Source organism: Equus caballus, chromosome 3, assembly GCF_041296265.1.
Source record: "Equus caballus isolate H_3958 breed thoroughbred chromosome 3, TB-T2T, whole genome shotgun sequence".
NCBI classification, from domain to species: domain Eukaryota; kingdom Metazoa; phylum Chordata; class Mammalia; order Perissodactyla; family Equidae; genus Equus; species Equus caballus.
In genome coordinates this window covers 104,472,438-104,500,068 of record NC_091686.1, presented here as the reverse complement: position 1 = coordinate 104,500,068, position 27,631 = coordinate 104,472,438, and the positions used below count along the sequence as shown (strand labels likewise).

General features: G+C 37.7%; 1 protein-coding gene across 7 annotated transcripts in view; it reads left to right on the top strand.

Moving 5' to 3' along the window:
* Positions 1-446: 446 nt before the first annotated feature.
* The window catches only part of TBC1D19 (TBC1 domain family member 19), a 140,786-nt gene continuing 113,601 nt past the window's right edge, over positions 447-27,631 (top strand). For 2 of the 7 annotated variants that reach the window (XM_023638269.2, XM_001917550.6), the window contains exons 1-3: positions 447-849; positions 26,094-26,166; positions 27,388-27,433. In XM_023638269.2, coding sequence (XP_023494037.1) covers positions 751-849; positions 26,094-26,166; positions 27,388-27,433 — 218 coding nt within the window. In that variant the 5' untranslated portion in view covers positions 447-750. Of the gene's footprint in view, positions 850-960; positions 1,115-1,178; positions 1,368-26,093; positions 26,167-27,098; positions 27,145-27,387; positions 27,434-27,631 lie in introns of those variants that run through there. The other 5 variants (XM_070262524.1, XM_070262523.1, XM_023638270.2 and 2 more) reach the window with 5 other exon arrangements.

Sequence of the window (27,631 nt, the reverse complement as noted above, 5' to 3'; positions counted from 1 at the left end):
TCCTTGAAGCCTGGGACAATGCCTTAGTCATCCTTGAATTGCCAATGCTTCGCAGAAAACCGATCAATACATGCTTCTGGGTTAAGTCTCAGCTATTAGATGAGAAGACCTTGTCTATTTATTCCTGTCATAAGAACCCAGAGAATATAATAGAAGAATAAAAATAGAAGAAGTGGAAATAAAGTGGAGTGCTACATACAGTGCCGGACACCCTCACAATTATTACCTCAGCTAATCATCACAACATCTTGTGAATCAGGGATTATTTTACAGAGACGGAAAGTGAGTTCTGAAATGTAAGCACCTCGCCCAAGTCCACAAAGCTGGTGTCAGAGTCTGACAGTTCTTGGGAGTAATTTGCCATGTCACTGCCCTGTTTCTGCAGAGATTTTAAGGCGGAAGAAGAATGATCCTTTATAATAAAACACAAAAATACACAACTCTCTGACTTCCCCTTGTGCATCAGAGGCGCTGTTGCAACCAGAGACTATGCAGGAACAACAGAATGAAAAGCTCCCCCGCGCAGGTCGTTTTCCGCCGGCGGAACGCAGGTGCTGGGGCCCTCTAGGCGCGCGGGGGACCAGAGAGGGATGGACACACGGCCTGGCAGTTGCCTAGTAACGCGCGCTGGAGGAGTCCCGGCATAACAAGGTCCCGGAGAAGTGTCCCTGGCCCGGAGCTGGACCTTGTAGCCCGTGGTCTCCGCGCCGGCTGCCTGTCCCCGCGGCTGGGCGGGTTAGGGCAGGGGAAATGTTGCAGGAGGAGTCGGATCTGTCGCTTGTGATCGCCCAGATAGTCCAGAAGCTCAAGGGCTCCAGCCTGTACGCCCAGTTGGAACGGCAGGCCTGGGTAAGTGGGGCCGAGCGGCGAGGGCAGGACGCGGGCCCGCTCAGCTACGCCGCAGCCCGCCTCCGCCCCAGCTCCCTCCGGCGCACGGAAGACCTCCCTCCCGCGGGGAGCGCCGCCGGCTCGGCCCGGCGCGCGGGGCAGGAGATTTTTAAAGAAGGGCGGGGCGCATCACGCCTTTCCTCAGGCCAGGGACGCGCTCAGGCTGTTCTTTCATCCTCGGGTCCTTTACAGGGTCTGATTTTTTAGGGTGCTGAAATCAGTGGAGGTGGGTTGGACCACGCCTTCCCTCCCTTTTTCCGTCCTGTGGGTGGATTTGCCCCCCCCCCCCCCCGGTGGCTTTTTGCTTTCGCGTCTTTTTGTCACTTTCTTGCCGTCTACCCTCCCTGCAATGATTCCCCCTCTGTCTGTCCATCCAGCATTTATTGAGTATTTTCTAATGTGCTGGGTTCTTTGGCTGCAGAGATTGACCAGGAGATCTTTGCCTTTTTCTGTAAATGTCATATAAATGGAATCATGTGGTATGTAAACTTTTGTGCCGTGTTTCTGTCATTTAGCCTAAGGCTTTTGAGAGTTTTCCATGTTGTTGGTATTTCAGTAGTGCTGTTCCTTTTTATTGCTGAGTAATATTTCATTGTTTGGATGTACTACAATTTGTTTATCCATCTTTTGGTTGCTGGGCATTTTCTTTTCTTGTTTTGTTTAATTAAATTTTTTTTTTTTTTGCTGTAACACTGGTTTGTAACATTATGTAAATTTTGGATGTACATCATTATATTTCAATTTCTGTGTAGCTTACATCATGTTCACCACCCAAAGACTAAAATCCGGCAGGACACACATGTGCCTAGTCACCCTTGTCTTCCTCCTCCCTCCCCCCTTCCCCTCTGGTAACCACCAATCCAGTCTCTGTCTCTGTATTTGTTTGTCATTGTTTTTATCTTCCACTTATGAGATCATATGGTATTTGACTTTCTCTCTCTGACTTATTTCACTCAGCATAATATCCTCAAGGTCTATCCATGTTGTCACAAATGGCCGGATTTCATAATTTCTTATGGCTGAGTAGTATTCCATCGTGTGTATATACCACATCTTCTTTATCCATTTGTCCCTTGATGGGCACCTAGGTTGCTTCCAGGTCTTGGCTGTTGTAAATAATCCTGTGATGAACGTAGGGGTGCATATACCTTTCTGCATTTGTGTTTTCATGTTCTTTGGATAAATACCTAGGGGTGGAATAGCTGGATCATATGTAGTTCTATTCTTAATTTTCTGAGTAATCTCCATACTGTTTTCCATAGTGGCTGCACCAGTTTGCACTCCCACCAGCAGTGTATGAGAGTTCCCTTTTCTCCACAACCTCTCCAATACTTATTTCCTGTCTTATTAATTATAGCCATTCTGACGGGCGTGAGGTGATATCTCATTTGCATTTACCTGATAATTACTGATGTTGAACATCTTTTCCTCTGCCTGTTGGCCATCTGTATATATTTTTTGGAGAAATGTCTATTCAGATCTTTTGTCCGTTTTTTATTTGGGTTGTTAGTTTTTTTGTTGTTGAGATGTATGAGTTCTTTGTATATTTTGGATATTAACCCCTTATCAGATGTGTGGTTTGCAAATATCTTCCTGTTCTTAGAGGGATAGCTTTCAGTTTTTCTCCGTTGAGAATGATATTAGCTGTGGGTTTGTCATCTATGGCCTTTATTATGTTGGGGTACTTTCCTTCCATACTCATTTTATTCAGAGGTTTGTTTTTTTTTTATCACAAATGGATACTGCATCTTGTCAAATGCTTTCTCTGCGTCTGTTGAGATGATCATGTGATTTTTATTCTTCATTATGTTAATGTGGTGTATCACGTTGATTGATTTGCGGATGTTGATTTATCCATTCATTGGTTGCTGGTCATTTTCAATTGTAGGGTTGTGGGTTGTTTCTGTTTACAGAGATTATGAGCACAACTGATATACACATTCTGGCATACGTTTTTGTTTGAATATTTGTTTTCTTTTCTCTTGAATAAATACCTGTGAGTGGAATTGCTGAATTCTTTAGTAAGCATATGTTTAATTCTATAAGAAACTGCCAAACTGGCCAAGTGGCTGTATCATTTTGAATTTCCACCAGCAACTATGAGAGTTCCAGCTGTTCTGCATCCTTGCTTGTACTTGATGTCAGTTTTTAATTAATTTTTTAATGCTTTTTTCTTCTTCTTCTTTTTTTTGGTGAGGAAGATTGGCCCTGAGCTAACATCTATCGCCAATCTTCTTCTTTCTTTTTTTTCCCTCTCCTCAAGCCCCAGTACGTAGTTGTATATCCTAGTTGTAAGTCACTCTTGTTCCTCTATGTGGGATGCTGCCACAGCATGGCTTGATGAACAATGTGTAGGTCCATGCCCAGGATTCGAACCAGTGAACCCTGGGCTTTTGAAGTGGAGCATGTGAACTTAAGCTCTCAGCCATGGGGCCAGTCCTAATTAATTTTTATTTATTAATTACAGTCCTCTGGTAGGAGTGTAATGATATTCTATTGTGGCTTTAATTGCATTTCCCTAATGACTAAAGATATTGAGCATCATATCATGTGTTTACATCTTCTGTGGTGAAGTGGTCTGTTCAGAAATTTTGCCCATGGAAAAAAATAGTCTTGTTTATTCTCTTATTCTTGAATTGTAAGGATTCTATATAAAGTCATTTATCAGATATACGTCTTGCAAGTATTTTCTTCCAGTCTGTGGCTTATCTTTTCATTTTCCTAACTGGCTATTTCAAATGACATGCATTTTTATCAATTTCTTCTTTTACGGTGTGTGATTTTGTGCCCTACCTAAGAATCTTTTACTAACCCAGGGTCTCAAAAGGTTTCTCTTATGTTTTGCTCTAGAAGTTTTATTGTTGTAACTTTAACATTTAGATCTATGATCCGTTTTGAATTAATTTTTCTGTATGGTGCAGCATGTCTTTTTTTTTTTTTTTTGGTAGATGGATGTCGAGCACCATACCTATTTCCAGTACCTATTTGTTGACAAAACTGTCCTTTCTCCACTAATTTCCTTGGCACCTTTGTTGAAAATTGATTTAGTGTACACACACACACACACACACGACTATTTCTGGCTGCCAATAATGTTCCATTGATCTATTTGTCTATTACTATGCCAATACCATAGTGTTTTGATTTTTGTAACTTCATAGTAAGTCTTGAAATCAGATAGGTAGTCCTCCAACTTTGTTCCCCCTTTTCAAAATTGTTTTGGCTGTTCTAGGTCCTTTGCTTTGCCATATAAATTGTAGAGTCATTTTGTAAATTACTACAAAGCAACTTGCTGGGACTTCATTGGGATTATGTTGACTCTATAGACCAATATGGGGAGAATTGATTGAATTTTTTGCCTGATGAACATGATTTATCTATTTATTTATATCTTTTTAATTTTCTCTTGTCAGTGTTTTATAGTTTTAGTATAGAAATCTTACACCTATTTTGTTAAGATTTTCCCCCAAGTATTTTGTGGTTTTTGATGCTATTATAAGTCATGATTTTTTTCTCATTTCAATTTCCAATTGTTTGTTGCTAGTATACAGAAATATAATTGGCATTTGTATATTTACTGTATATCCCATGACCTTGCTAAACTTACTCGTTAGATACAGTACCTTTTAGGTAGATTGCTTAGGATTTTCCAACTATGTGTATCATATGCAAATAAACACAGTTTTACTTCTTCCTTTCCAATTTGTATGCGTTTTAATTTATTTTTCTGGCCTTATTGCACTGACTAGTGCCTCTAGTACAATGTTGTATAGATGCTTTTTGTTAGGTTGAGGAAGCTTTCTTCTATTTCTGGTTTTCTGAAAGTTTTATTTTGAATGGATGTTGAATTTTGATAAATACTTATTTTGTATCTGTAGAGATGCTCATGTGATTTTTCTTTTTAGTATGTTTGATATGGTGAATAATACTGATTGGTTTTGAATGTTGAATTAATTTTTCATTTCTGAGAAATTTCTCTTGGTTATGCATTATCCTTTTTATTTATTTTGCTTATATTTTGTTGAAGATTTTGTGACTATATTCATGGAAGATATTGGTTTTTAGTTTTTTTTGTTTTGTCTTTTTTTGAGAAAGTTTAGCCCTGAGCTAACTACTGCCAATCCTCCTCTTTTTGCTGAGAAAGACTGGCGTTGAGCTAACATCCATGCCCATCTTCCTCTACATTATATGTGGGACATCTACCACAGCCTGGCTTTTGCCAAGCAGTGCCATGTCCATACCCGGGATCCGAACCAGCAAATCCCAGGCTACCAAGAAGTGGAACGTGAACTTAACCACTGCGCCACTGTGCCGGGCCCTGTAGTTTTTGTTTTAAACATCTTTGTCTGGTTTTGACAACAGATAATGCTGATCTCATTAAATTAGTTGGGAAGTCTTCCCTCCTGTTCTATTTTCTGGAAGAATTTGTGAATATCATTTCCTCCTAAATGTTTGGTAGAATCTCCAGTAGAGTCATTGGAGCCTGGAGTTTTCTTTATGGGAACATTTTTATATAAAATTTTAAACTTTAAAATATATGTAGGGCTATGCAGATTATCTATTTCCTCTTGTATAAGCTTTGGTAGTTTTTATGGTTCAAGAAATTGTTGCAGTTAATCTGCATTATCAAATTTATTCACATAATGTTGTTTATATTATTCCCCTATTTTCTTTTCAATGTCTGTAGGATTTGTGGTGATAGCCCCTCTTTCATTTCTGATATTATAATAGGTGTTTTATCTTTTTTTCTTGATTGGTCTGGCTAGAGAGTTACCAATCTTACTGATCTTTTCGAAGAACTATCTCTTGTTTTCATTGGTTTTTTAGGTTTTTCTGTTTTGAATCTCTTAATTTTTCTTTATTACTTGACTCTCCTTGCCTTGAATTTAATTTGAATTTTTTTCTGGTCACTTAGGTAGAAATTTAGATTATTGACTTGAGACTTGTATTCTCTTCTAATATAAAGCTACAGTTTTCCTCTATGTCCTGCCTTAGGTGGGTCCCATGAATTCTGATATATTCTATTGTCATTTTCACTCAATTAAAAATTTAAAACAATTTCTCCTGTGACTTTATTATTGACTTATGAGTTATTTAGAAATGTGTTGTTTAGTTTGCAAATTTTGGGTGATTTTGCTGATGCCTTTCTGTGATTTCTAGCTCATTTCCATTATGGCGAAGAACATAATCTCTATAATTTCAATTCTTTTAAATTTGTTGAAGTTTCTTTTATAGCTCACAATAAATTCTGTCTTGTTGAATGTTCCATGTGCACTTGAAAAGCATGAACATTCTACTGTTGCTGCTTTATAAATGTCAATTAAGTCAAGTAGATTGATAATTTTGTGTAATTGTTCTCTATCCTTACTGATTGTGGAGGCTTCAGTCAATACAGCCAGGAGTCAAGCTAGGTTTGAGTTCTATTATTACTGTCATTAGCTTCAGCATACCACAGGCTTCAAATTCAGTGGACTGCTGTAAATTTTTGCTTAGAAGGGGTCCTGAGGTACTGGAGGAGTTTTCTCACTGTTTCTGCTACATCCTCAGCTTTCTTCAGTCTCTGCTTGCTGTCCCACAAGGGAAGTCTCTCTTCATGCTCTTGTCCCTCCCTCAGCTGTAGTCTGCTGTTTGTTACTCAGTCTCAGACTCATGGTAGGTACAGGAGTTCTCTATTCTCTTCCTCCTGTTTCAGTCCACATGCCTTGGGGGGTGAGTCTTTCTCAGTGTTCCTTCCTCTTCTCCCTTTTGCAGACAAACTCTGCCTAGTATCTGTGGCATTTATTAGGTGAAAGCAAGATTGCTGCCCTTCCACTAGTGCTGGCTTACCTCTGCTTCGTACTGGTGTAGGATCCTGGGCCCAAGAGAGTTTTCTTATCTTCCCACGAGGAAGAGGGGTTTTGCATCTATCTCACCACCAGAAGCAGTGAATTATTGCCTTGTCTTCAGAGTGGGATGGTTTCTGACTCTCTCCCAGAGGTTTAAGGCCTTTTCTCACATGAGAGGAGACTTTGGACAAGGTGGCATGGTTTTATGCTTGTCCTGCAGTGGCACCCTATCCCTTCTTGTGTACCTGTGCCATGAGAATGGGCTCGCTTCAGTTCCCTGCTCTGCCCCCAGTCTTTTGTGTGGGCACCTGGTGGAGACCCAGGGACAAGAGCATGTGAGTGAGTTTGAATTCTCCTTGTTTTGAGTTCCCAGTTATTCTAAACTGTTAAGCTAGCCCACATCTAGTCTATAGCAGTTAAAATTTTAGCTGATTTCTGCTTACTCGCTCATATGGTAGCTTGTTTTACCTCCTGTGCTCTGCCACAGGTGAAATAGTTTCAAGTCCCATTTGTCCTTGGGGAGGCTTGTTACTCTTTGCAATTCAGTTCAATTGATTGTCTTACAACTTCAGTTTTCTGATGGGTTCAAAAGTTATGATTTTCTATATTATACCACTTTTTCTCATTGTTAGGATGAGAGTGACATTTCTTGTACTGGTTTTCTACAGCCTGTGCACTAGCAGATCTCCGATAATAAGTGTTTAAAGATTGCATCTGTATCCATGAGAAAGATTGTTCTGTAATTTTCCTTTCTTATAATGTCTTTGACAAGTTTTATATCAAGGTTATACTGGCCTGATAAAATGAGTAGGGAAGTGTTCCTTCCCTTTTTATTTTCTATTTGCTGCAGGAGTTTTATGAGATTGTATTTCTTTCTTAAATGTTTGGAAGAATTCTCCAATGAAGGCTGTGTCTCAGATTTTTTGTGGGGAAGTTTTTGTTTTTAAATTAGTAGACTTATTTTTTTGGAATAGTTTTAGGTTTACAGAAAAGTTGAGGAAAAGGTACAGAGTTTCCATACCTCCCCTCTCCCTTTGCACACAGTTTCCCTTATTATTAACATCTTGCATAGTGTGGTACATTTGTTACAATTGTTGAAACAATATTGATACATTATAATTAAATAAAGTCTATAGTTTACATGAGGGTTCACTCTTTATGTTGCAGAGTTCTGTGGATTTTAACAAATGTATAATGTCATGTATCCACTATTCCAGTATCTTAGGTATAGTTTCACTGTCCTAAAAATCCTTTGTTTTCTACCTACTCGTCCCTCCCTTCTCTCCTCCCAAGCCCCTGGCAACCAATGATTTTTTTTTTTTTACTGTCTCTATAGTTTTGCCTTTAAGAATGTTATATAATTGGAATCAAAGTATGTAACCTTTTCAAACTGGCTTCTTTCACTTATCAATGTGCATTATGTTCCTGTATGTCTTTTTGTGGCTCGATAGCTTTTTTTTTCTGAATAATATTTTATTGTGTGGATGTATCACAGTTTGTGTATACATTCCCTTGTTGAAGGATATCTTGGTTGCTTCCAGGTTTTGCCACTTAGGACTAAAACTGTTACAAACATTCCTGTGTAGATTTTTGTGTAGACATAAGTTTTCAGCTCATTTGGGTAAATAGCAAGGAGCATGATTGCTGGATTGTGTGGTAAAACTATGATTACCTTTGTTAGAAACTGACAACTTTCTTCCAATGTGGCTGTACCATCTTGCATCTCAACCAGCAATGAATGAGAGTTCCTGTTGCTCCAAATCCTCGGCAACATTTGGTGTTACCAGTGTTTTAGATTGTAGCCATTATAATAGGTGTGTTGTGTCATTTTAATGTGCAATCCCCTAATGACATATGATCTTGAGCATCTTTTCATATGTTTATTTGCTCTCCATATGTCTTCTTTGGTGAGATGTCTGTTCAGATCTTTTGCCTATTTTTTAATTGGGTGTTTTCTTATTGTTGAGTTTTAAGAATCTGTTGTGTATTTTGGGTATAAGTCATTTATCAGTTATGTGTTTTACAAATATTTTCTCTCAACCCGTGGCTAGTTTTTTCATTCTCTTAACAGTATCTTTCTCAGAGAAGTTTTTAATTTTAATGAAATCTAACATCAATTTTTTCTTTTATGGATCGTGCTTTTGGTGTTGTGTCTAAAAATTAATCACCAAACCCAGGGTCACTTAGATTTACTTCTGTGTTATCTTTTAGAAGTCTTATAATTCTAGGTTTTACTTTTAAGTCTATGATCCATTTTGAGTTAATTTTTGTGAGTGGTATGAGGTCTATGTCTAGATTCTTTTTTTTGCATATGGAAGTCCAGTTTTTCTAGTACAATTGGTTGAAAAGACTGTCTTTGCTTCATTAAACTACCTTTGCACTTTTGTCAAAGACCAGTTGAGTATATTTGTGTTGATATTTCTGGGTCTGTATTCTATTCCATTGAATTATTTTTCTACTCTTTCACTATTACCACTCTGTCTTGATTTCTGTAGCCTAATATTAAATTCAAGTTGGGTGGTATCAGCCCTCCAACTTTGTTCTTCTTCTTCAATACTGTGTTGGCAAGACTTTCAATAACAGATTCAATTTTAATAAGTAGAGAAGTATTCAGATTTTCTGTTCCTTCTAATGAGAGTTTTGATAAGTTGTGTTTTTCATGGAATTTGTTCATTTCATTTAAATGATATAAATCATTGGCCTAAAGTTGTTTATAATGAACTTTTATTTCTTTTTAATGTCTGAAAAGTCTGTTATAATTTCTGATAATGGTAATTTGTGTGTGTGTATGTGTTTCAACAGTTTTTGCTAGGGTTTATCAATTTAATTAATCTCATCAAAAAACCAGTTTTGGCTTTGCTGATTTTCTCTTAATTTTGGATCATATCTTTATTTTAATTTCCTCCTACTTTCTTTGGGATTGATTTGCTGTTCTGTTTTTTAGTTTCTTGACATGGAAGCTTAGGTCAGATTTGAAGCCTTCTTTTCTAAAATATGCATTTGAGGCTCTAATTTCCCCCAAGCACTACTTTAACTGCATCCCACTGTTTTAAAGGGTCATATTTTCATTATCCTTTTGTTCAAAATATTTCCTTATAGTTTTTGTGATTTTTTATTTCATCCAAGAGTTATCCTGAAGTGTGCATTACTTAATTTCCAAGCAGTTGAGATATTCTTTTTATATTTTTGTTATTGACTTTCAGCTTAATTTCAATGTTGTCAGAGAACATTCTCTGGTTGATTAAATATTTTAAAATTGTTGAGGCTTGCCTTGTAACCCACTATATAGTCAATTTTGCTGAATGTTCCCTGTGCACTTGTAAAGAATGTGTATACTGTCACTGTTTGGTCGAGTTACCTTTATGTTACTGAGGTCTAGTTGTTAATTATGCTGTTCAGTTCTTCTATAATCTTAATGATTTTCTTAGGCTTGTTTTGTCAGCTATTGAAAGAAATATGTTAAAGTTTCTCACCATGATTGTATATTTTGTTTATTTCTTTTAATTCTCTCAATATTTTGCTTTGTATATTTTAAGTCTATTTTATTGATTGTATACAGATTTATATTGTGATATTTTCCTGATGGATTAATCCCTTAATCATTATGAAGTGTCCTTCTGTATCTCTAATAAGGTTCTTGCCTTAAACTTTGTTTTGTTTGATGTTAGGATGTTAGTATAGCTGTACCAGCTTTCTTTGGTTAGTGTTGCCCGCCAAAATTGGGGTTCCCTGCCCAATGTGCATACACAAGCCAATTAACTATGGCACCAGCCTTTGAGGGGAGAAATCAGTTTTTTATTCTGCGAGATCCATCTCCAGGGAGACAGGGGGCGTGTGCCCTCAGATCTGTCTCCCCGATTCAGGATTTGGGACGAAATTTAAGAGATTAGGGAGCACAGGCTGGCACTCGGAAACGCTGGTGGGACAGGTTTTGATTGGTGGGCTTCAGGTATTTATGGTGAGGTTCAAAACGTTTACGACAGGGTTCTAAACATGCTGCGCGCGGTGGAGAGAGAACTTTACCAGCAGGTCCTCCTGAACGTGGGACCCCTCGCTTCTGAGAAGAGTCCGGCTTTCAAGTTCCAGTCGTGTCCCAGTCCTTGGGTTTCATGAGAAGGAGGATCTTTGGTTCTGAGGTCATTTCAGATCATGATTTCTTGTTTTGCGCATGCCCTGCCTGCGTGACTTTGCAGTTTTTCTGAAAGACGATCCTTAGTCATTTTTGTTGGTCAGAGTTGGAGGTCTGCTCAAACTGGCTCTAAATGGGCCCAGGGTTACAGTGAGGAGTGGCATGGTGTGACTCTCTCCATCCTTTAATTTTCACTCTTTCTGTGACTATATTTAATGCCTGTTTCTTGAAAGTATCAGCATTGTGTTGACATAAATAATCCATAACCAATCTATAAATCAGAACTGGGGTGAGTTTATTATGAGCCAGAGTGAGGATTATAACCAAGAAGGCCTTAGAAGGAGTTCTCGGGAAGCATGGTTTTCAGTACTCTTCTATCTTTGCAGGACAAAGAACATACATTAAACACACCCAAGAGACATTGTCATCAAAATTTCAAAGAGGTATTCAGTTGCACATTAGCAGGTCAACGTGACTATGATGTCAGGAAAGGGACTAATCCAGGCATTACCAATACAGTGTTACCAATAGGGCATAGGAGGGGAAGTATGCGTTCTTCTCTTAAGAGAGTGCATTCTTTACTTTAATGGTTAAGCAGATGTGCAATGTATGTTTGATAGGCCATAAGTCAGGCTTTTTAGTTCAAGCCAAATCAGTTTTGAACTCAAATAGTTATCCCATATACCTCAATATGTGAAAATCTCTTGTCAATCGTATAGTTGTTTTTTAAATCTAGCCTGACAATCAGTCTTTTAATTGTATTATTTAGTCTATTTACATTTAGGAATTTACTGATATATTTGGTTTCATATTTCTGGTCTTAAAATTTGTTTTTTTATTTGAGCTATTTGCTTCATAGTCTGTTTTCTCTCGTTTCTTGCCTTCTTTTGGATTATTCAAATATTGTTGTTATTCTGTTTTCCTCTCCGTTAATGTGACAGTTACACATTGTTTGACTGTTCTTTAGGTAGCTACCCTAGAGGTTACAGCATCTATTCTTGATGAATTATAGTCATAACTTATTACTTTTACTATTTCCTTGTAATGCTAGAGCTTAGAACACTACTCATTTATACCTCTTTTGTGTTATTTTTGTCATGCATTTTATGTATATTTTAAACCCCGCAAGACATTGTTATTACTGTTTTGTAGCATCAATATTTACTCATTTTTAACCACATTTTTGTCTTTTTTGTTTCTTGTCGTTCCTCCTACATTTCCACCTTTCCACTCGGATTATTTCTCTTCTACCATGGGACTCTTCCTAGTATTTCTTTTAGTGCAAGTTTCGTGCTCACAGATTCCTCAGTTTTATTTGCCTGATGATGTCTTTATTTCATCTTCACTTTTGAGGGATTTTTTTTCTGCATTAAGATTTCAAAGTTGGCAGTAATTGTTTTCAGTGTGTTAAGACCTTTCATTGTCTCCTGGCCTCTTTGTTTTCTGTTGTGAAGTCAGCCATCAGTCCTTTTGTTGACCACTGAATGTATGTCCTCCACTCGCACCTGGCTGCTTTGAACATTTTCTGTCTCTTTGGTTTTCAGTAGTTTTGTTAAGATGTATCTTACTATTGTTTGTATTATTATTATTGTTTAACTTATTCTGGTTTGAGTTTGTGGGACTTCTTAAATCTGGGCTTGAAACTAAAGATTTCACTAGTTTGGGAAAATTCTTGGTCATTATCTGTTCAAATATTTATTCTGCCACATTTTTCTCTCTCCTGTCTTTCTGAAACTTCAACACTGAGACACATTAGATTTTTCACTGAGTCCCACTTATCTCTAACACTCTTTTTCTTTCTTTTCTGTAATTTTTTTTTCACTGTGCTGCAGTTTGGATATATTCTTTTGACCTTCTTCCAATTCATTAATCTTGTTTGATGCTATTTTTGTATTTCCTGGTAAATTCATCTAATGAGCTCCTATTAACATAGGGTATTTTTCAGTCCTAAAATTTCAAGATGATTCTTTTTTATTGATTGCAATTCTCAGGTAAAATTATCTGCTTTTCATCTATTTTGTCCATTTTTTCCTTCTTTTTTAAAAAACATATAACTCATAATTATTTTAAAATCCTTTTCAGTTAACACCAATATCTAGATCACGTGTGGATCTTTGTTTATGGTGTTATTTTTTTCTTAGCTTTTGTTCATCTGATTTTGTCTGTTTACATGCCTAGTAAATTTTTATTTAATGCCAGACATTGTGTCTGAAAAACTGTAGAGGTTTTCTGTCCCTTTCTCTTTCTCTTCTCCTCCTGGGACTTCTATAATGTAAATGTTAATATTCTTAATGCTGTCCCAGGGGTCCTTTATGCTATCCTTGTTTTTTAAAATTCTTTTTTCTTTTTGCTGTTCCGATTGGGTGATTTCCACTACCCTTCTCCTCCAGATCGCTCATCTGTTCTTCTGCATCATGTAATCTGCTGTTGATTTCCTCGAGTGTATTTTTCATTTCAGTTATTGTATTCTTCAGTTCTGGCTGGTTCTTCTTTATATTTTCTATCTGTTTGTTGAAGTTTTCACTGCATTCATCTATTCTTCTCCTGAGTTTGGTGAATATCTTTGTAACCATTGCTTTGAACTCTTTATCTGCTAGATTGCTTGTCTCCATTTTGTTTAGTTCTTTTTCTGAGGTTTTAGCTTGTTCTTTCATTTAAAGATATTTCTCTGTCTCTTCATTTTGCCTAGTTCTCTGTGTTTGTTTCTATGTATTAGGTAGATCAGCTACACCTCCTGGTCTTGAAGGGGTGGCCTTATGTAGACGGTGTCCTGTGGGGTCTAACAGTGCAATCCCCCCTGGTCACCACAGCCAGGATCTCCAGGTGTGTCCCTGTGTAGGCTGTGTGTGTCCTCCTGTTGTGCCTGGGCCACAGTTGCATGGGTGTGCTGGTGTGTGGAGCTGGTGCTCACAGGCAGGAGCTGCTTTGGAGGGGTGCCGGCCAGAGCAGGTCTACAGGGGAGCACTGGGTGGTGGGGGCGGGGGCAAATGGTGCTAGCAAGGTAAAGGGAGTGTTAGGAATGGTACCCACCAGGCAGGTAAAAGGAGAGTGAAAAAAATGTTGCTGGGCAGTGCTTTTATCCCCAGAGAAAGTTCCAATAGATCCCTGCCCCTCCAGCACCTGCCCTAAAATTTGAGTCAGTGAATCTCCCTCATGTGTAACCCAGGCACTTTTCAAACTGCTGCCTCTGTGCTGGGACTCCAGTGAGTTTGTGTGTGCCCTTTAAGAAGGAAGTCTCGGTTTCCTGTAGCCCTCCAGCTCTCCCAAACGGAAGCCCCACTGGTTTCCAAAGCCAGAGTTAGGAGGGCTCCTCTTCCTGTGCATGTCGCCCAGGCTGGGGATCCCATGTGGGGCTGAGACCCCTCGCTTGTCCGGGATGTCCTTGTGCCTGTGGTATCCCTTCCGCCTGTGTGTCGCTGTGCCCGGGGGTGGGGTGTGGGTCCTGACTAGACTGCTTCTCCGCCCCTCCTACCCTTCTGGAGGTGGCTTTTTCTTTATATCCTTAGTTGTGGGGAAGCTGTTCTGCTAGTCTTCAGGTCATTCCCAGTGGTAGTCGTTCTGTATGTGGTTTGATGTGTCTGGGGAAGAGGCTCTTCCTACTATGACATCTTGATCTAACTCCATAATATATTTGTAAACAACTGGCTGTTTATTTGTCACATTTAAAAAACTTAATCAGGAAGGCATTTTCCCACCACCAGCATTTTCTGAACTGCCTCCATTTTGTCTGTTTGAGTATACTCAGAAAGTGCTAGAACAGTGGCTCAACTTAATTAGAAAAATAAAATCACACAGAATATTTCAAAGCCAAATATAAATAATTCTTAGATATTTTTCCCTGCTAGTAATGCTTCTCTTTTAGTATTATAATTAAACATCTATTGTATTTTAATATATCTTTTTATATATTGAAGTTTAATTCTTTAAGATCTTAGTGTGATAACGGAATTTTGTGTTTCTAGAAAGGGGTTATGTTTTTTTATTTTTGAGTTTTCCTTTCCTGAGTTACTTTGTTATGAAGTCAACCTGTATCTTAAGGTTGAATTTGCTCACTCATCCTCTAGATACTGGAGTGATAGCCTAATTCCAAATTTGATGTCTAGCACCAAATCAGTGTTGTTATTTTGTATCATGCATTATTTGTATTTGAAATGGATGTTGTATAAAACCTCAAATGTTATTTCCCTTTCATTAAGTGTTTAATAAGTCTTGTTGCTCAGAGTGTTATTATAAATAATCGAATTGTGAAAGGAAGGAACCTGAAAGAAGATAGGCTTTGGAGAGAGAAGGAATAATATAACTGATAGGATGTTGTCATAAGTCTAGAACCCCGGAGCATCTCAATGCTAGTGTCCCTTACAAAAAACTTATGAAATTATATCTCAAATATTATTTGTTTTTTATTCAGCGTTAACAGAAATACGTACCATGTATAGAGAGTTTAGAGATCATAAAAAGGAAAAAAGAAACTGAAATTTATTTATTTTAGGGAAATGAAAATTAAATGGATTTAATTAAATAGATTTTAATTAAATATATTTTCTAGAAGGCATAGATAGACAGAATGTATATTGGTAGCAAAAGGCCTGTGCCATAATTAAAGCTTACTATCTTGTTGTTTTTTTTTTTCTTTCTATGGTGGGATTTGGCATAGACTAGGGGGAAGCTCCAGGTTGGACTACTGCGGTTGATATATAAATTAGTAATTCAGGGACTCTCATTGTGGTTAGTGTGAACCAGGGAGTGGTATCATCCTTACCCATATCTGCATTGGCTACTGTTGTATCCTTTAATCCTGGAAAGTAAGACAGTGAAGAAATGAATTATGGTGTTCAGGATTTCAAAATAAGAAACCTCTTATCTCCATAGAATTTATGTACTTGAGGGATCAGATAACCATTAAAATGTGGATTTGCTTTGTGTAAGCAAATGTTCATGTTTTATTTCAACACTGAATTGCTTAGAGGAGGTTCTTGAATTAGGTAAGGCTGAGTCGGAATGACAGGGAAAAGATCAATTACTAAATGTGAACTGAAGTCTGTTTCAGGCATAAAGTATATTATGAAAGAGGCTAGGAAGTAAAGATGTGGAGTAAGGGGGATAAGACAGAGAAGTAGGTCAGCTTGGGGACGTCAGCAAAAGAAGGCCAGTGAGGGATCCATCCTCAAGTGAGAGAAACCAGAGCAGAGCTCAAATTATACAGCACGGACTGAGTCTAAGGCACGGTCAGCTTGCCCAGAGCCAAAATTTCCAATTTGAAACTAAAACTCATTCCTGGCTACAGTGGATGTCCACTGGGACTACTAGGATTACAGAAACAAATCTGGTCTATAGTTTTAGAAAGAACTAAAAGTATTAGGAAGAAATGGGAGTAACTAATTCCACATATTTTAATTGAGCCTCTCTTCTGTGGTGGTGATAGGCTCTTGAGAGAAATTAGACAAAGTTCAAAATAATTATGTTAATGATAACAATGTTTGGGCATTAATGTGGGAAAGGACCGTGTATCCTATTTCATCACACTTATCTATTAGCTTTTTGTTTATATCCCTCAATATACAGTGGGTTCCTCAAGAGTAAGGGAGGACTGTGTCTTGTTTTTCTTTTTATATCCAGCAACTGGCACATAGGAAGTGTTCAGTTAATTATTGAAAGAAGAATGTAAATGAATAGGCATATACTAAGGTATAAATACAATACCGAAAGGAAATGGCTGGGGATGGGGAAGGCTTGCATAGCACTCAACGTGGGAAGATGAGCGTGACTTCCCAGTGTGGGAACAGCGAGAAGGCTAGGAAGCAGCTTCTGTTGTAGGGCACTTCTAGAGAGATAAGATTATATAGTCTGGGTGAGACTAGATTTTTAGGGGATTGTTAATGCCGGGATGAATTCGCCTTTTTTCTGTAGGCAGTGAGGGGTTATTGGGGTATAGGCGGTCCTTGATTTACAATGGTTTGACTTATGATTTTTTGATTTTACAATGGTGTGAAAGTGACAACATTTAGTAGAAAGTATACTTTGATTTTTGAATTTCAATCTTTTCCTGGGCTAGTGCTTTGTGGTACAGTACTCTCTCGTCATGCCAGGCAGCAACAGTGAACCGAAGCTCCCCATCAGCCACGTGATCATGCGAGTAAATAATCAATATACTTTCAACCATTTTGTACCCAAACAACCATTCTGTTTTTCATTTTCAGTACAGCATTCAATAAATTACATGAGATATGCAGCACTTTATTATAAAATAGGCTTTGTGTTAGATGATTTTGCCCAACTGTAGGCTAATGTAAGTGTTCCAAGTGTGTTTAAGGTAGGCTAGGTAAGATAAGATGTTTGGTAGGTTAGGTGTATTAAATGCATTTTTGACTTATGATATTTTCAATTTACACTGGGTTTCTCAGGATATAACCCCATCGTAATTCAAGGAAGATCTGTATCATGAGGAGGGTGATGACAGGAAGGTGGTTTTTAGGAACTTTAATCTGTCCCTGGTGAGCAGGGTAGATAGGAATAGGGGAGAGTGTTCCAGCCTCCTCCTCCACCTTATTCCTGCCTACATTCCACTGGAACTTTTGCTATTCCACAAACTGACAGTGCACAAGAACATTCCCGTGCCGTTGCCTAGTCTGTCCACTCAGCCTATACTGCTTAGCTCCTCTTTTCCACTTTCTTCTATTAGAATTGTTCCTTTCTCTATGGATGATGCCTCCGTTATAACATATTTTCTTTCTTATAATGGAGTTAGTTGTTTTTTGGCTGTCTTTGTTTCTGGGCTAAAAGTTTCAGAGAACAAGGACACTGTCTTATTCATCATGTGTTTCTCATGGGATTTTGCAGGTGTGGGTCTAAAGACTCTTTAGTGCAAGTGCATTTATTGAAAACACATTTATGAAGTTCTTACTATGTGATAGCTATTGTGCTGGATCTTGGGGTAGAGAGATGAAAGATACTTGTCCTCAAAGAGCCTATAGTCTAGTGCAGTGGTTCTCGAAGTATGGTCTGTGGACTCTTAGTGGTCTCTAAGATCTTTTCAGGTCAAAACTATTTTATATAATATAAAGAATCTTTTTAAAAAAATTCATTATGCTGCTGTTTGCACTGATGGTATAAAAGCAATGATGATGGGTTTAGCTGCTAGTATCTTAGCACAAATCAGGAAATGGTATCAAACTGTACTAGTAGTCATTGTATTGTTCACCACCACAAGTTCACAGTAAGAAAATAAAAAGCCAGTTTCACTTGAGGGTCTGTGATGAAACGGTAAACAATTATTAATTTTATTAAATCTCATTCCTTGAATACACAGATTTTTAATATTCTACTTGAGGAAATGGAAAGTGTGCATAAGGCACTTCTGCTGTATATTGAAATAAGATGATTATCTAGAGTAAAAGCACTCCTACGATTAATTGAGTTACGTATGAGCTGAATTGCTTTTTTTTCTTTAGTAAAACACCATTTTTACTTGAAAGAGCAATTGATAAACTGTTGTTATTCAGACTTGGGTATTTGGCAGATATTTTCTCTAAAATGAGCAAAGTGAGCCTATCACCCCAAGGAAAACTTGTGTGTGTTGCCAATGATAAAATTCAAGCTTTAAATAAAATTTAGATTCTGGAAAACTTGTATTCACCACTGTGAACTTGGTGGCCCAATACTTAAAGACTTTTCTGATGATATTGTTGGTGAAGTTAATGAATGTTACTTTTTGATATTGTTTAATGAAATGTGTCCACTGCATCACTTAATCAATATATTCGAAATGATCAGAGCATAATGTTACAAAATCATGTATAGGTAGAAGATTGATTCAAAATGCAAGGCAGATGGATACAAGTTTATGTAATAAAGTATGAAAACTTTATTGTTCAGATTCCACATTACAACTAATCTTTAGGAAACTACTACTTGTCAAATATTGATATACCATTAAAGGAAAGTATCCACAATGTCTGAAAAGGATATTACAATAGCCTTCCCTTTTCCAGTTACCTGTCTGTGTGACACTGATTTGCTTCATATTCATCAATAAAAACAACATAATGCTACGGATGTAATAGCACAGCAGGTTGACGAATCCACCTATCTTCTAAGCCAAACATCAGAGATTTGCAAAACTGTAAAACAATGCCTCTTTTTTCTCACTATTTTTTTCCCTGAAAACACAGTTCTTTTAGATAAAAATTATCTTAAGTTAATATGTAATGAGTTTATATTATTTCTAAAGAATCAATAAATAATTTTCATTGTGGTAAAATATACATAAAATGTACCATTTTAACCATTTGTAAGTGTACAGTTCAGTGGCATTGAGTTTATTCACATTGTTGTGCAGCCATCACCACCATCCATCTCCAGAACTTTTTCATCATCCCAAACTGAAACTCTTTACCCATTAAACAGTAACTCCACATTCCCTCCTCCCCTTTGCCCCGGCACCACCATTTTACTTTCTGTCTTTATGAATTTGACTACTCTAGGTTCCTCATACAAGTGGAGTCATACAGTATTTGTCTTTTTGTGACTGGCTTATTTCACTTAGCATAATGTCCTCAAGGTTCATCTATGTTGTAGATGTGTTAGATTTTTTTTAAAGCTGAATACTATTCCATTGTATGTCCTTACCACATTTTGTTTATCCATTCATTTGTCTGAATACTTGAGCTGCTTCCACATTTTAGCTAATGTGAATAATGTTGCTGTGAACTTGAGTGTACAAATAAATCTTCAAGTTCCTGCTTTCAGTTCTTTTGAGTATCTACCCAGAATTAGAATTGCTGGATCATATGGTAACTCAATTTTTAAGTTTTTTTTTTTTTTTTTTAAAGATTTTATTTTTTCCTTTTTCTCCCCAAAGCCCCCCGGTACATAGTTGTGTATTCTTCGCTGTGGGTTCCTCTAGTTGTGGCATGTGGGACGCTGCCTCAGCGTGGTCTGACGAGCAGTGCCATGTCCGCGCCCAGGATTCGAACCGACGAAACGCCGGGCCGCCTGCAGCGGAGCGCGCGAACTTAACCACTCGGCCACGGGGCCAGCCCCACAATTTTTAAGTTTTTGAAGAACTGCCATACTAATAAACAAATAGGTTTAATTTTTTCTGTATTAACTTCTAATGTTGGAAATACCAGTAGATATAATCCACGTAAACAGAAGTACTTTGAGATCCTCAATAATTTTTAAGAAAGTAAGGGTCCTGAGACTTTAAAATTTGAGAATCAATGGCCTAGTGGAATGAGTGAAGTAGAGAGGTCACTTAGGAAGTTACTCCAGTAGAGGACAAGTTGGACTGGACTTTGCTCAGAGAAGAATGGCCAGGGTGGTAAGAAGAATCTGTCATATGAAGAGAACCTGGAGAACCTGGAAATATATGTGACCTTGAAAAGAGAAGCTTTTAGGGAAGATACAGTAGTTCTCTTCAAATATTTGAGAGTCCCTCATGTGGATAAAACTTATTTTCTGTGACCTTGGGGTGCGGTGGGGATCATGATGGTGGCAGATGTTAAGGGGAATCAATTTTAGCTCGTAATAAAGAATTTTCTAGCAGAGTAGTTCAAAGATGGAATTGGCTAAGGTAGGGATGTAGTGAGTTTCTAGAGTGTCTGAGTTACAGTTTCTAAGCTAGCAAATCACTTGGAGAGGAGAGTCAGTCATTAAATGGGTAGTTAACCTAGAAGAACTCTATAGGCCCCTCTAACCTTGAAATTCTGTGATTCTTCAGGCACGGAAAGATAAAGTCCAGGATTAGCATGGTGGCATAGCGAGGAGGGAATTAAATGATCCTTGGAACCATTTCTGTAGATCTTCCTGTGCCCTGGTTTGTACTTCATGGAGTATTTAGCCTCAGTTTACCTCCAAGCTTCTTTGATCCATCTGTGACTTCAGCCACTTTGCTTCTCCAGTTTCCTTTACTCTCCAAGTTTAGAAACTTAAGACTGCCAGTGTCCAGTGCTTTGGATTCAGACTGTTCTGGTGGGAGTAGAAAGCAACTGGATTCGTGTGTGTGTGTGTGTGTGTGTGTGTGTGTGTGTTGGGGGAGTAGGGGTGGAGATGATCTTGTGTTTTTAGAGTATAGAATCATAGAGGATGTCAGAAATGTCAACATAAATGAGTGAGTGAAGGATATATGCAGGGCCATGACTAGGAATGTACTGTACACTCTCTTGCTGGATTATATTTTTGATTATATTCTTTACCAGCTTTTATAGTGAGCTAGAGGCATTTTGTTGAAAAGAAGGCCTGACTTTTGTTGTAGATATTTTAAAACCTCTACCTCCAACAACTCCTTCCCTGCCAATCTTTTATGTTTAGTCCATTGCCATCTGGCACATCTTGTATTTTATAACATAACTTTAACTTATATTGGACATCACAGCCTAAAAATAACTTTGAAAATATTTTTGTTTGAGTCTCACAATAACCTAGTTTAGGTATTATTTTCCCTATTAAATAAGGAAGAAAATTGAGATCCAGAGAGGTTAAGTGACTTGATCAAGATAATAAATAAGGCTGAGAGATGATTCTAGGTCTTTTGATGCCAAAACCCATTCTCATTTAGTCCCAAGTGGTTTTAAAACTATGCTCTGTTATAGTCAACGATTCTGAAAATGTTCTATTCATTTAAAAATATTTAATTTAAAAATTATATTAAGAAATAGCACTCTTTAAGGGGCCAGCCCCATGGATGAGTGGTTAAGTTCGCACGCTCTGCTTTGGTGGCCCAGGGTTTTGCTGGTTTGGATCCTGGGCGTGGACATGGCACCACCATATTAAGGTGGCGTCCCACATAGCACAACCAGAGGCACTCACAACTAGAATATGCAACTGTGTACTGGGGGGCTTTGGGGAGAAGAAGGAAAATAAATAAATAAATAAATAAATAAATAAATAAATAAAAATAAGATTGGCAACAGATGTTAGCTCAGGTGCCAATCTTAAAAACAAAAAAGAAACTTTCAAATCCGTTGTTTGGGACACTTACAAATGTGTCATTGATGAGGAAGGATATAATTCTGAACTGGTCTTTCAAAATATTTGGGCTTGTGCATGTCCGTTCATAGTATGTTGTACAAGTGAGGATACTACTGCAGGGTGTATGCAGTGCTTGGTGTTGGCCAGGCAGAGTGCAGATGCATCTGCTCAACACGAGCTCCCATCACGGTGTACTGCTAGATGTGGGACAAGTGAGCCAGTAACACGTCATGTGGTAGTAATACCATGGTATGCAGAGTTTTAGCTGTTATAAGTATTAGAAGCTCTTTATCTAATTTTTGTACTTATGACAAATAATTTTAGTGATTTGTCTCCTCAATAAAAATTTCCAACTACTTCTCTTTTGATTTCCCCTACCAGTTAAATTTGGGAATGTGCTGAGATTGCCAGGAAGGCTATTAAAAATGCGAATTTATCTCTGTGAATCAAGATTTTTCTTTATATTGAGCAACCAAAACAAAGTGCAAAAATAAATTGGATATTGACGCTATATCAGAATAAAGCTGTACCTTTTTAATGTTTATTGTAACTTAGTCAATGGGAAAAGACTTATTGTTCTCGTTGTCTAGTAATGTCACCTTAAATGTGTTTTATATAGTAGGGTTCCTGACAGGGTTCAGATTTCGTTTGAAAAGAGTTATGCTACTAAAACATGTTTGAGAACTGCTGTGCCTTACCATATTGTCCTCCTGTCATGTCCTGCTTTTGATTTTCAAATTTCTCAAGATTTTTATAATTAGCACAGATGATTAGTGAATTTGGTTTGCCTTTGATATAAAAAAGTATATCTAGGAGGCTTAGCAACCTTGAAGTATTGAAAATATTTAGAAGGAATATCCAGTTTTTTCCCTTGAAATTCTTTAAATGGTGCTACCCCTGAATCATTTCCAAATACTGGCTTAGTAAAAGAAAACCTATTTCCTTTTGCCTTGGTATTTTTGAATAATGAGCAGGATTTTGCAGCTTTTAAAATCCTAAGAATAACAGACTGGAAACCAGTCTCTTCAGTTAAAAATAATTTTTATAAAGTTCCTTGCTTTCTTTGGGGGAAAATTGGTTAAAAAGATAGAACATGGTTTGGTCAAATAATTTTGTTAAGCAACAATGAATGCCAAGTTAATACTTGGGATGTGGAAATGAAGGAGACATGGTCTTTGCCTTTGAATTTAAGAGTCAAAAAGAGAAATAGGTGAACTGAAAATTACAGTATAATCTAATAAGTGCTCTAACAGAGGAACAGAGTGTACTTTCTTTGCAGGCAAGTTGGAGGTGGGGGGTGTGGGAAAGGAGTGATATTTGAGGGATGTCTTGGAAGCTGGTAGGTATTTGCCAAGGCAGTAAGGGGCCACTTGCATCTGAAGAAACAGCATGAACAAAAGGATTCCAACCCTTAAAATATTTGACAACTAGGGGACCAGTGACTATAGATCACTGTGACTAGCGAGTAGGGTGTGTGGGGTGGGGAGGTGTGAGGAAAGAGAGCATGTTGTTAGCTTGGTGGAGGAGCAGCTGATGAATTTGGAGAGATAAGTTGGCCGACCTTGTGAAGGGCCAGGTGTGCCCTGTTGAAAAGTGTAGACTTCTTGTGTGTGCTGTGGAGCTCCATAGCCAGGAAAGATTTATGTTTTAGGAAGAAAACGCTGAAGGGTGGATTGGAAAAGGGAGAAATTGGTTGATTTATTCAATAAACATTTATTGAGCACCTGCTGTGTGAAAGTAACTATTCTAGGCACTTGGGGTACAACAGGGAACAAAAAGACAGATACCTGCCCTAGTGAAGCTCACCCCTTCTGGTGTGGGGCCATAGACACCGTACCAGTAAACAAGGTAATAAGTTAATCACACAATATATTAGGAGGTAATAAATGCTAAGAAAGTAGAAAAAACAGAAGAAGGGGACGTGAGAATGCTAAGCGGGGGGTAGTTGCGATTTAAATAAGGTGGCAAGATGTCCAGTTCAGAAGCTGTTGCAGTGATCCAAGTGAGAAGTGATGAGGACTTCGACTTAATGTGGAGAAAAGGAATAGATTGGAAGACATGCTTTTCTTTTTCTTTTTTGACTCTTTTTATTGTAAAATAAAACACAAACAGAAACTGCATAAAACAAATGTATAATGTAATGAATTATTATAAGGAGAACAACCTTGTAACAACCACCCTGGTAAAAAAGTGAAACTTTGCCGGCCACACCGGTAACCCCTCCATTTGCTCCATCCCAATCACAAATCCCTCCCTCCCTGACAACCCCATTTTTGTGGTAATCACTTTCCTGCATTTCTTGATAGTTTTATTAACCAAATGTGTATCCCTAGACACTAACTTAGTCTTGCCGATCAAAAAAGTTTTCTTGATGCCTTTTAAGTCTTTTTACATCTACAGGTTTTTTTCCGTTTACTTCTTTTTTTGATAATTTATCAGCTGAAGAACTGGGCTGTTTGACCTTTAGAATTTCTTGCATCGTGGATTTTTCTGGTTGCACACTCATGGTGCAACTTAATGTGTCCATCTGCTCTTCGTATGACTTGTAAATTGACTGCTGGACCCGAAGGCTTAATCAGACTCAGATGTCATCCCTTTGGCCGTGACTCTTGGAGTGGAATGTGCTTTCACTGAGAAGCACATAATGTCAGGTTGTCTTTTGCAATGTTAATAGCTGCTTCTGCTCAATGTCTTGCATTAGCAATTCATTAGGGGTTGCAAAATGCTGATATTCTGGTTATAGCATATCTGTTTTAGTTATTAGCTGGCATACTTTAATAAAGAGACATGTCCCCTTACCTATTATTTGGTTACCCAGTGGTATAGTTCCTATAGGAAAGGGAGGATAAAGGCCTTTTTCCTTTACTTACCAGTTTTCAAAGTAATAAGTTGGTTCCCTGTCATCCTCAATTTTTATTACTCTATCAGTATTTTGTCCTCAGTGTGGCATTATCTGGAAAGGGAACCCTGGTTGGTCAGTTTCAAGAATTCATAGGTGGTAGGATGCTCTAGTCTCTTCAGACCTCATCTGCTATGTTGGATTAGGCAAAGCCCCTCCCAGTTTCAGCTCCTGTTCTAAAATTGGCTAATTATATGTGCCAGTGGATGCTTGTTGGCTATTTTGGGGTTCTCCTGTTTTCACATCCATGAGATACCCCACTGCTTCCCTCTGCTTTTTCCTGCATGGGTGCTAATACTGTACTGCTCTTGTGGTTGTTGGTTTGTCCCCAACTGCTTGTATTTTAGCTTTGTGGGGGATGTCTTATCACCAAGTTTTGTTGTAAATGTTTTCCGTGGGATTTTGGTTTTGCTATCTAGTAGCTTGTTCTGTATTTATATGGAAATCAGGGAGATTAAAACTCAGTGCCACCAATGCCATCCTCCTAGAAAGGGGCTGAATCCTAGAAGAGTTAGAGTAGAATTGAGAATAACTGAAGTTTCTAATTTAGAAGATTTGGGGGATGGTCATTTCATGGATGAAAAAAATAGAAGAGAAGGAGCAAGATAGTGGAAGATAATTTTTTGATTTCTTAGGTTTGAAATGCTTGTGAGATACTCTAATAGAAATGCCTTCTCAAGAAATATGCTTCTAGAATTTGATAAAGAGAGCTAGGTGATGAAAGATAAATACTTGGAAAATAATTGAAGCCATTATAAGTTAGAGAAATTATTATTTTTGGTAAAAATTACAGTGTGAAAAACCAGTAGAATAGAAAGCATGCAGTTAAAGATGCAAGAGACATTAATAAGCATTTGTGAACCAGTAGCTTTATGTCTTTTCCATAAATATGCACAACAAATGCAGCTTTACACTGAATATCAATCCAAAGAGGAAGATGCTATTCAAAGATTCATCTCTGTGGATGCAACTGGGTTTTTGGTCATTAGGTATAGGTGTAATACATGTTACATGTAATGTTAAGGGAATGAATTTATAAATCTGAGTGTTTTTTCTACTAGAAAAATAGATGTTAAGTATTCATAAAGGTAAAAATGCTAGATGAAGATGTTAAGTATTCCTAAGATTGAAGTTGTTATATTTTGAGCAGACGACAGTGTTCTATCACAGGTCCTCTATTTTCAGAATAGGTGAACAAGACCTTCTCTCTTAGGAACTATTCTAGACGCTCAGGTGCTCTGACCTCAAAGGGGATTTTTTAAAATAGTATGCACCTTTGGACACTCCTTTTTTAAAAGTTTCATTGGCATTAAATATCATCCCAAATGACTTACTTTTGACCTCTGTCTTTTCCTTTTTTTTTTCCTCTTCTTTCTAAAATTAGGCCAGTCTTCAGAGACCTGAGATTAAACTTGAATCACTAAAAGAAGATATTAAGGAATACTTTAAAATATCAGGTTTGTAAGTTGCTTTTTTTTCCTAATTCTTTAAGGGAAAATAAGAAATACTTTATTTGGAGGGAATATTTTATCCTCAGCCTTCCAATTACTCACTCAAAATTGTGAAACAGTGGCTGGATAGGTTTCTATTTGGGGAGAATTAGAACTGTCAGACATTTCAATAAAATGCTGCAAAAATTCAGGAACATTGTGGGAATGACTGCTTTACATTAATCAGTTTTAAATACTGCTTACCTTTCTGCTCAAAATACATTCTGAGGGGCCCGCCTGGTGGTGCAGCAGTTAAGTGCGCACGTTCTCCTTCAGCGGCCCGGGGTTCGCCAGTTCGGATCCAGGGTGCGGACATGGCACTGCTTGGCAAGCCATGCTGTGGTAGGCATCCCACATATAAAGTAGAGGAAGAGGGGCGCGGATGTTAGCTCAGGGCCAGTCTTCCTCAGCAAAAAGAGGAGGATTGGCAGCAGGTGTTAGCTCAGGGCTAATGTTCCTCCAAAAAAAAAAAAAATCTGAATGTATTAAGAATCTCCTTAGTTAAGTAACTTGTCTTTTTACTTTTTATTTGTGACTTTTTTCTCTCTACACTTCTTTTCCCTCCTCTTTTCTACCCTTTCAAAGAAAACAAAAGAAAATACCAATTTTTTCAGAGCAAGAAGAAAGGTTCCCTAGTCCAGCCTTTGCACATGGGAACAGAGCTGTTAAGTGGTTTACTTACCCAGATGAGTTCAAGTACTTAGCAGCCAGCTGGTCTAACTGGTGGTACCTCGTAATAATCTGCTCCTGTTGTCCAGGAATTTACTGACTAGTTAATTGTAACTAATGACTTGTGATCTATCTTTGTCACGTGTCTGGCTGTTTCTTGCCCCTCCCTTGCACATTCTTCCTAGCACTGGTAGTACAATAGCTGAAGATTTTGGCATTCATTGAGCACATTAACAGTGGAAGAAGGAGATGTTCCTCTCATCTGAAGAAAATGATGTAGTGCTTTTACTTACAAAATAATATCATGTTGGTGAATTTGCTACTCAGTGTTAGGCAAGGGATTTGGTAAATGTATAGGAAATAATTCCTTAAACCTTTACACAGCAATTGGCAGTTGATGAATTTCTTTCACAAATGCATATGATGTTAAAGTTTTAGCGAGATAAATTTAGTTATAATGTATGTTTATTTTTAAAACTAATCTGTCTGTATATTTTATTCTTTTTTTCTTTTAAATAGGTTGGGAGAAGAAACTTCAGAATGCTGTTTATAGTGAACTGAGTGTGTGAGTTTTTCCTACCTATTTTGAGATACTGTTACGTTTAGCTATATTTGCTTTGTATGTAATGAATACAGTATTGCTATGTACACTCATTGTGTTATTATTCTCATTAGTATTTACATAACATCTCAAGTAAATTAATACTGTTAAAAATTACAGTCTTGCCTGAGAATTAATGAATAGGTGGGCATTTTTTACTGC